The sequence below is a fragment of the Diabrotica virgifera genome, chromosome 8 (genome assembly GCF_917563875.1).
Source record: "Diabrotica virgifera virgifera chromosome 8, PGI_DIABVI_V3a".
Lineage (NCBI taxonomy): Eukaryota > Metazoa > Arthropoda > Insecta > Coleoptera > Chrysomelidae > Diabrotica > Diabrotica virgifera.
Genome location: NC_065450.1, coordinates 87,092,390 through 87,106,119, shown reverse-complemented (window position 1 = coordinate 87,106,119; position 13,730 = coordinate 87,092,390). Strand labels below are relative to the sequence as shown.

The window sequence follows — 13,730 nt, the reverse complement described above, 5'->3', positions numbered from 1 at the left end:
TGTTTGGTATCATTCGATAGATTTTTGACAAATATTGAGCACGTATTTTCAGGGCCGGCGATAACGGGCCTGCAAGGGATGCACTGCAGGCGGGCGCCCCTGTTTGGGGGGCGCCAGAATGAGCTTTTTTCTGCTGGTGTTATGCAAAATATTAAAATAGAAATATTCATTTTTTAAATGTGGTTAAATTCCTCATAATACTTTAATCTGTGTTTGTTAGTTTTGCATATCACAGATGTAATAGATGTTAAATATACAATATTAAAATATACAAAAACATGCAATGCCACATAGAATTCGTACCATGTAGTTATAATATAATTTATTGGTCAAAGGTATCATAATTTCAACCAAACAACTTTGCTCTTTAATGAGAATGCTTTGTTTATTTTCTTCAAATTTCTTGCAAGTTGTTAGTTTTGTATCATCAGTTATGATGAGAGGAAATGAATGATTTCTAGTAAAATAAACAAGATTGTGATACATACTGTCTTGTCTTCTTGCTGCCTGTCTAAGTATTATGTACCTATTACCTAATAATAGGTATTAAGTTAAGTGTTAATCCCATAAAGACCATAATATTTTTTAAAATAAACCTTTTACATACAATTTAGTTTAGAGTCTTCAGTTTAGAGTTGTCAGTTGTACTCTTCAGTTAAACAATCTAGCCCTAGCCCTGCATTCAATTAATGTAAACTTACATTTGTTAAGTACTCAGTACTATTATTAAATTCCGATTTCACATTACTGCAGAAGCATAATCTTGAGATTTTCAAGTTATTATTTTTATTTAGTTAAATAAAAATGGATTCAAAAAAATATATGAGGCACAAATCGAAAAAGAAAAGCCGAAAAAGAAGAAATGACAAAAAAACAATATAATTATCTTAGCCAATTTCTTAAATAAGTTAAAGTGAAGTTGTTTAGTCAGATGATGGGTCCAATAAAACTGTATCCGAACTTCTAACTTTATTTACCGAGGACATTTTCGGATAGCGAGACAGCGAAGTCGGTGCCTCGCTGCTCGGACCAGGCAAGCGGCGACATTTTTTGGACGAAGTCCAAAATCAAGTCATTAACAGGGTGAAAAGCTCTTGTAGCTACCCCTAAAATCAAGAGGTTTAACCACATAAAGTAATACAGAGGATGTCCCAAAACCCAGGGCATCCAAGGTAACGTTCAGTACAAAGCCTCCTCATTTGTTATGTTATGTTGGTACCTACTGCGATGAGGAGGGGTGGTGGTATAGCTTGGGGATCAGATAGATACCACTCCAGGTTATGGGCGGTCAGATAGGTACCACTCCAGGTTAAGCAGTGTGACCGGTTTGATCTTCGGACATGAGGGTCCCGCTGTTCCATTAAAACACACATTGTCCCCGAGGCTGGGGTTGTACGAGTTCTGTGTGTATGTGTGTGTGTTTGGGGGGGGGGCTGTGCTAGTTTTGCAGGCGGGCACCTTATACCCTAGCGCCGGTACTGCGTATTTTTTAGTTTTTAAATCTATCGTTTATTTCGCGAAATATTCGCTTTTTTCTTGTGAAGCTTTGTGACTCACCCATTTCCTTACGCCCTGCCCAAATCATCAGATTTTTGATATATGCACTGTTTTGCATGTACTTACCTTATCTTTATCTGACGATATCGAGTTTTTCGAAGGATAGATTTTTTTCGGCCCCCTTAACGAACTCCCCTGTGTTTAGAGCCAATATATGATAATCTGACGCGCTGGAGTTACTACAAGAATCCCCGCTTGGGCTCCCCTACCATAACAAACATTGGCGCACTGTATAGCATCGTTCATTGGAGGGAGCGAGAGTTAATTTATTATAATTTTTGAACTAATCGATGAAATTAAATTTTACAAATTGGAAATTAAAGAAGAACATTAAAGCTATTTTGTTGAATGAACTCAGCGATGCAATCAAAGAATATGCTCATTTTTATCAAAGAAAAACGTCTATTGACGGTTTTTCGCAAATAACTCAAAAAGTAATTATTTTATCGAAAAAAATGTTCTTAGAAAAAATATAGCTTATAAAAAAGTGAAAAAAATAAATGATGCATGAAGTCTGTAAACCCAGTAGAAACAGATTTGTAGTTAATGACATGTAGGTTCTTTTTCGTCAAATTCCAAATATTCAAAAAACGAAGCACTTTTCGGGGAAAACTCAGTAGGACTTTTTTAAAGTGTTCAAAAACGGATTATTTTTGTTTTTTAAAAAAATTTCTAACATTAAAAGTATGTGAGTTACGCTCAAAATATTGTTGGTTCTTTATATTTTTTAACCCGGCACCTGCCACGTGGGGATCTACCAGCACCCCATAACATATTTTTATCAAATATTTGGTATTTCAAGTTTGGTAAGCGAGCTGTGCGTCATAGTAGCTTTCTATAATATTATATAGTATATATGTGTTAGTGTTTAAAGTGGTTATTTAGTGTCATTCTGAACTTATAGCTCTAAAGTCGAATTGGGGTGTCATCATCTGGCACTTTATGTTTTAAATTTTTTTTGTATTTTTTATATAAACAGGTCAAATTTACATTTTGTATTGAAATAACTGATTTAAATTATTAATATAGACTCTATACTCACTATATCTTAATTTTTTTAGATATTTTACTTGACTTCATTTATTATGGTTTGGTACTTGCTAATTTGCTTATAACACCTTTTTCATTTTATTTTTCAACTTTTATAACATATTAGTGGCTAATAAGTTAATAAAACATGTTTATTTATATTCTTGTGTTACTCAACACATTATTTTATTTTTTAAACAAGTGGATCACAGAAAATTGTTAAGGGGTGCTGTGAGATCCCCACGTGGCAGTTGGCGCCTTGCAAAGCCACGTGGCAGGTGCCGGGTTAATAAAATAATCGTGAAAATCACCCCCTAATTAGCATCCCAAATAAAATTATTCGTTACCCCTACACAGGTGACTTTTCTTATGTATTCTTTACATGATCTGTAAGTATAATCGATTCACAGTGCTTATTTTTGAAAAGGCTGTAGTTAAAATGGCTTGAACGAGTCAATAATCACGAGTGTATGCCAATTTTGAACAGCTATCGCATAACCAATTTTTGTCTAACAGGAAAACATCCAAAATATTCAGAAAAGCAAAACGTACATTTTATTACTCTTTGAGATTATTGGTATTACTACTAATTTTTAAGTTATTTTGAAAAAATTTGAATTTTTTTCGAAACTAAAAAAAAAATATTTTAAAACCAAATTTTTTCAAAAATGAGCACACGTTGAACCAATGAAACTTATAGATCATATAAATAATACATAAGTCAAGTAACCTGTGAAGCGGTAACGATTAATTTTATTTGGATGCTAATTAGGGGGTGATTTTCGCGATTGTTTTTACCAAAAAAATAAAAGGGACCAACAGTATTTTGATCGCTGTAAGTAAGTGGGTTTACTTTTAATTTTAGAACTTTTTTTAAAACCTTTTTTAAACACTGTAAGTAGTTTTCCCCGAAAAGTGCTCTGTTTTTTGGTTATTTGACGTTGAAATATTCGATTTCAAATTTGACGAAGAAGAATTTACTTTTCATTAGCTACAACTCTACTTCTACTGAGTCTACAGATTTCATGCATACCCCATTTTTTCACCTTTTTTATGCTATATTTTTGCTAAGAATATCTTTTTCGATAAAATATTTACTTTTTGAGTTAATTGCGAAAAACCGTCCAAAAACATGTTTTCCTTTGTTAAAAATGAATATATTCACTGGCAAATAACTCAAAACTTATTGACTTGTGAAAAAACTCTATAGAACAAAAGTTGCTTAGAATTAGTCATTTTATCCAATTCCGGACTTATTATGAATGAATATTTTTCACCCCCGAGAAGGGGGTATTCCCCTCCCTTTTTTCAAAATCTAGAAATATAAATTTTTTCTTGTATGATAATAGACAATTTCAACTATATTTTTAAAGGTGATAAACCTATCAGCTTAAAAAGAAGAGCCTTTAATCAATGTGTTCTGCCAGTTCTTACATAATGGCGCCGAGACACTTACTCTAACAAGGGTGACATAAAAGGCAGGATGGTTGGCACAATAAGCCCATGAGGTTGCAGTGCCATCGGAGACATATGTCAGACGACCTCCAAAAAAAAAACAAGGACATCTGCGCGAAAACTACAAGTAAGGCAACGTAGAATGGAAAGATCGTTGTTGGCATAACGTTAAGAGATAGGGTAAAAAACGAAGAAATTCGTAGAAGTGGTGTAGAAGACATTATAAAACAAGTAGCCAAAATTAAATGGAAGTGGGCAGGACACGTCGCTAGAATGAGATATGATAGGTCTTCCTCTTAAAGTGCATATCCATTCCGGATGTTGGCGTTCATCATGGCTATCTTGACTTTGTTTACCGCAGCGCGGAACAGTTCAGTGGTGGTCGTGTTACACCACTTTCGTAAATTTTGAAGCCAGGAAATGCGTCTTCTTCCCGGTCCTCTCTTACCATTTACCTTCCCTTGGAGAATCAGTTGGAGAAGGCCGTAACGTTCTTGATTTCTCATTACATGTTCTAGATATTCCAATTTCTTTAGTTTTGATGGTCATGAGTAAAGCTCGGATTTATAGGTAACAAAAATTAATGAAAAAGGCGCCTATATAGGCAAAGATTTTTATTAAAAAAGGCAGGAATATTAACATTTGGGCAAAATATAGGCAATACAGGAATATAACTTATTATTTATTGTACAAAGTGAATTAACGTAATATTAACTTAAGCAGGTATATTTACACATTAGTATAAATAAACTAGTAACTAAATAACTGTTAATTAATAATAATTAAACATTGTAACCACTAAAAATTTTATCATTAATAGAAACAACTAAATGTTTCTCAATATTTTGGGTCTTAAAACTATGTCTTCGATCACTTAAAATTAATTTGTACATTGAAAACGAACGTTCGACATCGACAGATGTAATTGGAGCATATTTCAGAGCGGATAATAAATCTGGCATAATTTGTAATTCCTCGGAAAATGGCCCATTCAAAACTTTAGCAACATTAGATAAAAACGAAAAACCTTCATTCTTGTCGAAAACATATTTCATTTTTTTTTAAATTAATTGTCCGTTACTTCCAGGTGCCGATTTAATTTTTGTCTTTAAATTATCTATTAATTTTACTGACTCACATAAATTTATCTCTTGCTTTTCTAATAAGGTAATTGTGCTAGGGGAGCGCAACCGGCGATTTTTGCAGTTACTCGAGCGCGTCCGATTATAATATGGGGAGAAATACCCTGTAAATGTATATTGCCATATATTGGCTCTTAATACAGGAGAGTTCGTTAAGGGGGCCCGAAAAAAAATCTAGCCTTAGAAAAACTCGAAATCGTGAGATTATATAAGGTAAATTAAGTACATGCAAAACAGTGTATATTTCAAAAAACTGACGACTTGAGCGGGGCGTAAGGAAATGGGTAAATCTCAAAATTTCGTAAGAAAAAAGCGAATATTTCGCGAAAAACCAAAAAATACATGCTCAATATTTGTCAAAAATCTATTGAATGATACCAAACACGAGCCCCACGGAGAGGGGAGGGGTAAATTTATACGAACCCCGCGATATTTCGTGAAATAAACATCAGATCGAAAAATTGCAAACTACACGTATTAAATATTTTTAAAAAATCTATCGAATGGCAGCAAACACGACCCACCACGGAGGTGGTGTGGGGGTTACTTTAAAATCTTAAATAGTAGCCCCCACTTTTTATTGCAGCTTTGGATTCCTTACCTAAAAATAAGTAACATTTATTCGACACCTTTTTTCGAATTATGGATAGATGGTGCTATAATCGGAAAAAACGATTGTTGGAAATGGAAAATTAAATTAAAAATGGAAAGTCCCCACTAAAATGGAAAACTTTACTTATTTTTTTTTTATTTTAGGACCTAATATTTACAACCCAATAGGTCGCTTTATACAGGGTGTTTTAAAAAGATATGTCATAAATTAAATCACGCATTTCGGGGACAAAAATAAATTGATTGAATCCAACTTACCTTAGTACAAAAGTGTACACAAAAAAAATACAGCCCTTTGAAGTTACAAAATGAAAATCGATTATTTTCAATATATCGAAAACTATTGGAGATTTTTTATTGAAAATGGACATGTATGATTCTTATGGCAGGAACATCTTAAAACAAAATTAAAGTGAAATTTGTCCACCCCATAAAAATTTTATGAGGGTTTTGTTCCCTCAAACCCTCCAAACTTTTGTGTACGTTCCAATTAATTCATTATTGTGGTACCATTAGTTAAACACAACGTTTTCAAAACTTTTTTGCCTCTCCGTATTTTTTCGATAAGCCAATTTTTATGGAGATGCGGCTTCTTGTTTAATATGTTTACATAAAAATGCTATGGGGGTTTTGTTCCTTTAACCCTTAAACGCCCAAGGGTGGGTAAAAAATGTCCACCTAATGCGTATTGTTTCAGTATGTTTGAGTTATTATTCTGGACTATCAACAAAATAAGAAAATTAGTTAGTGAAGAAATCGTAGGTAGTTTTTCAGTCGCTATCTACGGTTTGTAAGTTAGTATTAAGTCTCTCCTATTTAGCTATTTAGATATAAAAAAAATTGATAATTGTCAGTGTCATCAGAAAAGTAATAAAAGTTGGAAAATTTGTAAAAAATAACTAAATTTGATTGCATTTCTATTATTCAATTGCAGCTAACCTAAATTGATTGATTTTTACTTCGAAACCTGGCAAGTTAAGGAGTAGAACGAGATAAAGAAGTAAAACTAAAGTAAAAGTTATCTTGTTCGAAACATTTTGGTGCCGAAACCCGGGAATTGTAGTAATTAAGAAGAGGTTAGCTGCTCTCCAGAGGAAGGAAACAGTCATTGTAAGTTCAAAGGTAAACTACTATTTACAACGATGTCAGCAAGCGAAGGTGAAAGTAAGCGTATATCAAGACCCCCTCCAAGAATGACATAAAACGAGTTTGGAAATCCAATAGATGCCCCAACTCCAGTGAGAGTAAGACAACCAAAAGTCAATTCAAGCCGAAGAAGCTCATTGTCACGAGCTTCATCAGTATACTCAACAAGCAGTAACCAATCCGTAATTGCCCTTGAAAAAGAATACGCTTCAAGAGGCAAACTCTCCGAGACAAAGAAAAAGATTGCTGAATTACAAATTAAGATCATAGAAGAAGAAGAAAAGGTTGAAAAATGCTCTGAGGACTTTTCAACCCTAAAAGAGATCTCTCCAGAAGACCTGAGTGTAGATGATGCTGAGAAGCTAGTCAATGTACAAAAAAACCTGCAAGAAAGTAAGAAGACATTGAGGCACCTTCAGCTAAAACTACAAGGCCTTCAGTCGTTAAGTTTAGTTCAAGAAGAAGAGCTTAAAGATCTTGAAGAGCTTAAAAATAAAAAAGCTGAAGCCATTCGACAATCAATTGCCGAAGACCCGTATTTAGAATCTGATGATGATGGTGAAGTCGTCGAAACCAATCCTTCAAATGAAGTAAACATACAAACTGAAGTGGAAGAAATACCACAAGTGAAGTGTCTACCAGAATCAAAAAATGTTCCAGTTGACCCAATCGTTTTGATGGCTCAAGCGATTTCACAGGTGTCTGCTACACAATCCCATTCTCGTAAAGAAGAGAAACTGCCAAAGTTCAATGGTTGTTGAAATATCGATAATGTAGAAAGCATCATGAAGACCCTAGAAGATAGGTTTGGACAACCAAAGTTTGTGATTGAAGGGTTATTAACTAAAGCAAGAGCAGCCCCTTCTCCATCAGTAACCAAACCTGAAGCAACAATCAAATTCGGAATCGCCGTTCAAGAATTAGTGGCAAGCATCACGTCTTATAAAAGTAGCCAGTATCTATATTCCATTGAAATCCTGAGCACTCTGGTCCAGAAGATGTCGATAGAAATGGAAACTGAGTGGTACACCTGGCTTCGACAAGACACCTCAAGAGAAGAGAATCTGAAATATTTTTCACAATGGATTTCTATAAAACAGTCTGTAGCGTATCTTGTGTCAACTCTCACTACAGCTTCTGAAAATACAAATGACAAAGATAGAAAGAAGAAGCAGACTAATCTTGGAACAGTATCAACGAACCCCAAGCCGGATCGAAAAGGATACTGTGTGTACTGCAAAATTGAAAATCATTATGTAAGTGACTGTCGAAAGTTTTCTGCACTACCAATTAAGGAAGAAGACGAGTTTGTAAAGAAGAATCGTATGTGCTTTCGCTGTTTAAAGAAAAATCACACAGTCAAAAACTGCAAATTAAGAATGACTTGTAAAGTTGAAGGATGTAGAGGAAGGTATCATACATCCTTACATGATAATTCAAGATTCGATGAAGTTCAAGAAAATGGTGAAGCTATCCTTCAAGATCAATCAAAATCTCAACCTCCTTCAGCTCCACCAGCTACTCATATGCACTGCCATCAGGGATCAGCAGTTACAGATACAGACGATGAAGTTGAAGAAACGTTATTATGGTATGCCCCTGTTCAAATTAAAGGAACTAATGGAACCACAATTTCCGTCATTGCTATGTTTGATACGGGAGCTCAAAAGACTCTCATTCTGGAAAAAAATGTGAAGAAACTTAGTATAGATGGTAAATGGCGAGATCTTTCACTTGGATGGTTCAACGGACAAGATAACACGGATCCATCAATGACAACGAGAATAGAGATCTCAGGCGACTTTTCAAATGCAAAGACTTACATTTTGAAGTGTCATACTGTTCCAGTAATGAACTTGCCTTCTCAGACCTATTCTGCTGCAGAGCTAAAGAAGAAGTATCCGTACTTACGAAGAGCACCTTTCCCATCACTGAAGAATGCAACCCCATCACTGATCATTGTAAATGATAATATCTCCTTGATCCTGTCACGAGATTACATTGAACAATCTCCTGATCTACCAATTGCTGTGAAAACAAAGTTAGGATGGACTCTTGCTGGAAATGGTGAAATGTTAACTGGAGGAAAACAAGGAAATTTCTCTATTTTCACTCGCAAGAAAACTAACAACGAAGATCTCTCTGAAGTCATGAGTGACTTCATTGCAGCCGAAGATTGTACAACATTCAAATCTGCGACACCGATGTCAAAAGAGGATGTGGAAACTTTGAAGATTTTGGAAGAAACAACGATTAAGAAACAAGTCCACCTCGAAACGTGTCCACCTCGAAAATAGCTAATATATTTATTGAGAGTTGTTAAAAATGGATTAAACTTAAGAATCTTATGCTTAATAAACACAGCATCTTCTAAAATATTAATATAAACAATTTACAAACTTTACAACAAAATTACAAGGTACATCAAAATTAACATACCAGTAATTCAGATTTGTCGATTTTTTTTTTCTCTGATTCTGGCTTTGGTTTAGAACTAGAACCTTTAGCCACGTAATTGTATAACTTGTCACTAAGTCATTTGTCGATTTTCTCCCTATTCTTTCTTTCAGCCTCCTCATTGGCGGATAATTATGTAGATTATTTAATTAAACATCGATAATTATAAGGATTATCTTCCTACCAACGAGAAATTATAGAGAAACTTTTAGTAAAAAGTTTTTCCAAGGGTGTACGTTTTATGCCCATCCATATTTAACTCAAGATGCTGCTTTTATTTTCAAAAATATTGGTAGAACCAAATTAACATTCGATAATGGGCTGTCTTTTTAACAATAAATAATTTTTTAAAAAAAATTTAAACACGTAATAAATATATTACAAGAGAATACGTGTTTCGAACAAGATAACTTTTACTTTAGTTTTACTTCTTTAGCTCGTTCTACTCCTTAACTTGCCAGGTTTCGAAGTAAAAATCAATCAATTTAGGTTAGCTGCAATTGAATAATAGAAATGCAATCAAATTTAGTTATTTTTTACAAATTTTCCAACTTTTATTACTTTTCTGATGACACTGACAATTATCAATTTTTTATATATCTAAATAGCTAAATAGGAGAGACTTAATACTAACTTACAAACCGTAGATAGCGACTGAAAAACTACCTACGATTTCTTCACTAACTAATTTTCTTATTTTGTTGATAGTCCAGAATAATAACTCAAACATACTGAAACATTCTCCCTCTCTAAGATTAATTAATCTTAAAGAAATTTACAACTAATTAAAATAAATCACAAATAACAACCAAATGAATGAAAAATAATGAAATGAATTAAATTTAAATAATTATTTAAATTTTCAATCTTTTTGACATCCGGAACAGGCATTTTACATAACGGCTCCCTCTCATGAATGAAGTTGATTATGGCCCGTTTCTCAAGTTGACTGTTATCAGCAGTTGGTAATGTCGAAATCCTTGGCCATGCTACTTTTCCTTTTCCTGCGATGATTGAAACTCTTAAGCTCCCTCTGGCATGACCTCGTACATAAGCAACGAGTGCAAACGCTTCTTCGCTAGCATCACAAAATATGTGAAGTTGGAGTTCCATACTTAAATCCACATCGTAGAATCTTAGAACTTCAAACTCAGGACTTACTCGAAGTTCTTCCAACCAGTCCTTGAAGCGGATGTCAATAACGTACGGTACTTGATCATCCCAATCTACTTTGAATTTCCAACGTAGCTGCCCGATGATTCCTTTGACTTTCAATGGGGTGAGAAATCCTAGCGAGTCGAAAATACTCATTATGAAACTTGCTAGTTGACATTTTGTCTGATTCCTATGTCCTTTTAGAACATACTTGGGTATCCTTTTCGTATCCAGCTCAAATATGAAACAGTCCTTTACTTGATCCCAAAAAATTCCGAGTGTTTTTTCAATTCCTAAATCTGACTTTAATGAAATTTGGATCGTTCCTTCCGCTAGTAGCTCTGAAGGAATTGCATTTGTAACTTTCACCGAATTGCTTCTCCATTTGACGACGGGAAAACCTCCATTCTCATGAATCATTCTAACCTTTTTCTGCATTTGTAATGCCTGTTTTTCCGTTTTAGCTCCACTCAAGAAATCGTAAATGTATGTATCTTTAATGATGGAATTAACTACAGCTGGATATTGGTTTATATGTTCCTTTGCATTTAGATCCTTGGCATAGATTGCAGAGGTCGGTGAGCATGTCCATCCAAAAAACAATACTGACATTTCATACGAATCAGGTTCTCGATTACCATCCATTCCACGATACAAAAGCGTTTGGGCTGGTCGATCTTTTCTTCTCGGTGCAACTTGGTGAAACATCTGCTTAATATCTCCAGAAATAGCGAATCGATGTCTTCGGAATCTCATAAAAACAGCAGCAAGTTTTTGTAGCAGATCGGGTCCAGTGTAAACGAAGTCATTAAATGACTTTCCTTTACTTTTAGCAGCTACATCAAATACAAGTCTTGGCTTTTTACTCGGGTGAAAGGCAATTAAATGAGGTAGGTACCATCGCTTGTCTTCTTTTTCGTTAGGGTATACTTTAACCTTCTGGAGAAATCCAGCTGAGATATATTCTTCGAAAGGGGTTGTGTATACCTTAGCAAAAGCTGGATCCTTATCGGCTTTGCTTTCCATGGTTAACAGTCTCTTTCTTACCATTTCTTCAGACGAAAGTACAGGTAGAACATCATTTTCCCACAGTAAGCTTGTTTCCCAACAGCCTTGTTTCTTAATCGTTGTTTCTTCCAAAACCTTCAAAGTTTCCACATCCTCTTTTGACATCGGTGTCGCAGATTTGAATGTTGTACAATCTTCGGCTGCAATGAAGTCACTCATGACTTCAGAGAGATCTTCGTTGTTAGTTTTCTTGCGAGTGAAAATAGAGAAATTTCCTTGTTTTCCTCCAGTTAACATTTCACCATTTCCAGCAAGAGTCCATCCTAACTTTGTTTTCACAGCAATTGGTAGATCAGGAGATTGTTCAATGTAATCTCGTGACAGGATCAAGGAGATATTATCATTTCCAATGATCAGTGATGGGGTTGCATTCTTCAGTGATGGGAAAGGTGCTCTTCGTAAGTACGGATACTTCTTCTTTAGCTCTGCAGCAGAATAGGTCTGAGAAGGCAAGTTCATTACTGAAACAGTATGACACTTCAAAATGTAAGTCTTTGCATTTGAAAAGTCGCCTGAGATCTCTATTCTCGTTGTCATTGATGGATCCGTGTTATCTTGTCCGTTGAACCATCCAAGTGAAAGATCTCGCCATTTACCATCTATACTAAGTTTCTTCACATTTTTTTCCAGAATGAGAGTCTTTTGAGCTCCCGTATCAAACATAGCAATGACGGAAATTGTGGTTCCATTAGTTCCTTTAAGTTGAACAGGGGCATACCATAATAACGTTTCTTCAACTTCATCGTCTGTATCTGTAACTGCTGATCCCTGATGGCAGTGCATATGAGTAGCTGGTGGAGCTGAAGGAGGTTGAGATTTTGATTGATCTTGAAGGATAGCTTCACCATTTTCTTGAACTTCATCGAATCTTGAATTATCATGTAAGGATGTATGATACCTTCCTCTACATCCTTCAACTTTACAAGTCATTCTTAATTTGCAGTTTTTGACTGTGTGATTTTTCTTTAAACAGCGAAAGCACATACGATTCTTCTTTACAAACTCGTCTTCTTCCTTAATTGGTAGTGCAGAAAACTTTCGACAGTCACTTACATAATGATTTTCAATTTTGCAGTACACACAGTATCCTTTTCGATCCGGCTTGGGGTTCGTTGATACTGTTCCAAGATTAGTCTGCTTCTTCTTTCTATCTTTGTCATTTGTATTTTCAGAAGCTGTAGTGAGAGTTGACACAAGATACGCTACAGACTGTTTTATAGAAATCCATTGTGAAAAATATTTCAGATTCTCTTCTCTTGAGGTGTCTTGTCGAAGCCAGGTGTACCACTCAGTTTCCATTTCTATCGACATCTTCTTGACCAGAGTGCTCAGGATTTCAATGGAATATAGATACTGGCTACTTTTATAAGACGTGATGCTTGCCACTAATTCTTGAACGGCGATTCCGAATTTGATTGTTGCTTCAGGTTTGGTTACTGATGGAGAAGGGGCTGCTCTTGCTTTAGTTAATAACCCTTCAATCACAAACTTTGGTTGTCCAAACCTATCTTCTAGGGTCTTCATGATGCTTTCTACATTATCGATGTTTCAACAACCATTGAACTTTGGCAGTTTCTCTTCTTTACGAGAATGGGATTGTGTAGCAGACACCTGTGAAATCGCTTGAGCCATCAAAACGATTGGGTCAACTGGAACATTTTTTGATTCTGGTAGACACTTCACTTGTGGTATTTCTTCCACTTCAGTTTGTATGTTTACTTCATTTGAAGGATTGGTTTCGACGACTTCACCATCATCATCAGATTCTAAATACGGGTCTTCGGCAATTGATTGTCGAATGGCTTCAGCTTTTTTATTTTTAAGCTCTTCAAGATCTTTAAGCTCTTCTTCTTGAACTAAACTTAACGACTGAAGGCCTTGTAGTTTTAGCTGAAGGTGCCTCAATGTCTTCTTACTTTCTTGCAGGTTTTTTTGTACATTGACTAGCTTCTCAGCATCATCTACACTCAGGTCTTCTGGAGAGATCTCTTTTAGGGTTGAAAAGTCCTCAGAGCATTTTTCAACCTTTTCTTCTTCTTCTATGATCTTAATTTGTAATTCAGCAATCTTTTTCTTTGTCTCGGAGAGTTTGCCTCTTGAAGCGTATTC

At 35.1% G+C, this 13,730-nt stretch overlaps 1 protein-coding gene across 1 annotated transcript; it reads right to left on the bottom strand.

The window, feature by feature from the left end:
* Nucleotides 1-10,157: 10,157 nt before the first annotated feature.
* Nucleotides 10,158-13,145, bottom strand: LOC126890201 (uncharacterized). Its single transcript, XM_050659054.1, has 2 exons — nucleotides 10,295-13,145; nucleotides 10,158-10,162 (listed from the first exon to the last, which is right to left on the bottom strand). The coding sequence occupies exons 1-2, from the start codon at nucleotides 13,143-13,145 to the stop codon at nucleotides 10,158-10,160; spliced, it is 2,856 nt and encodes a 951-aa protein (XP_050515011.1).
* Nucleotides 13,146-13,730: the final 585 nt, after the last annotated feature.

What these genes read in the sequence shown, in the direction of transcription:
- LOC126890201 (XM_050659054.1), bottom strand. Translation starts at nt 13,145, where the DNA reads ATGAAGACCCTAGAAGATAGGTTTGGACAACCAAAGTTTGTGATTGAA.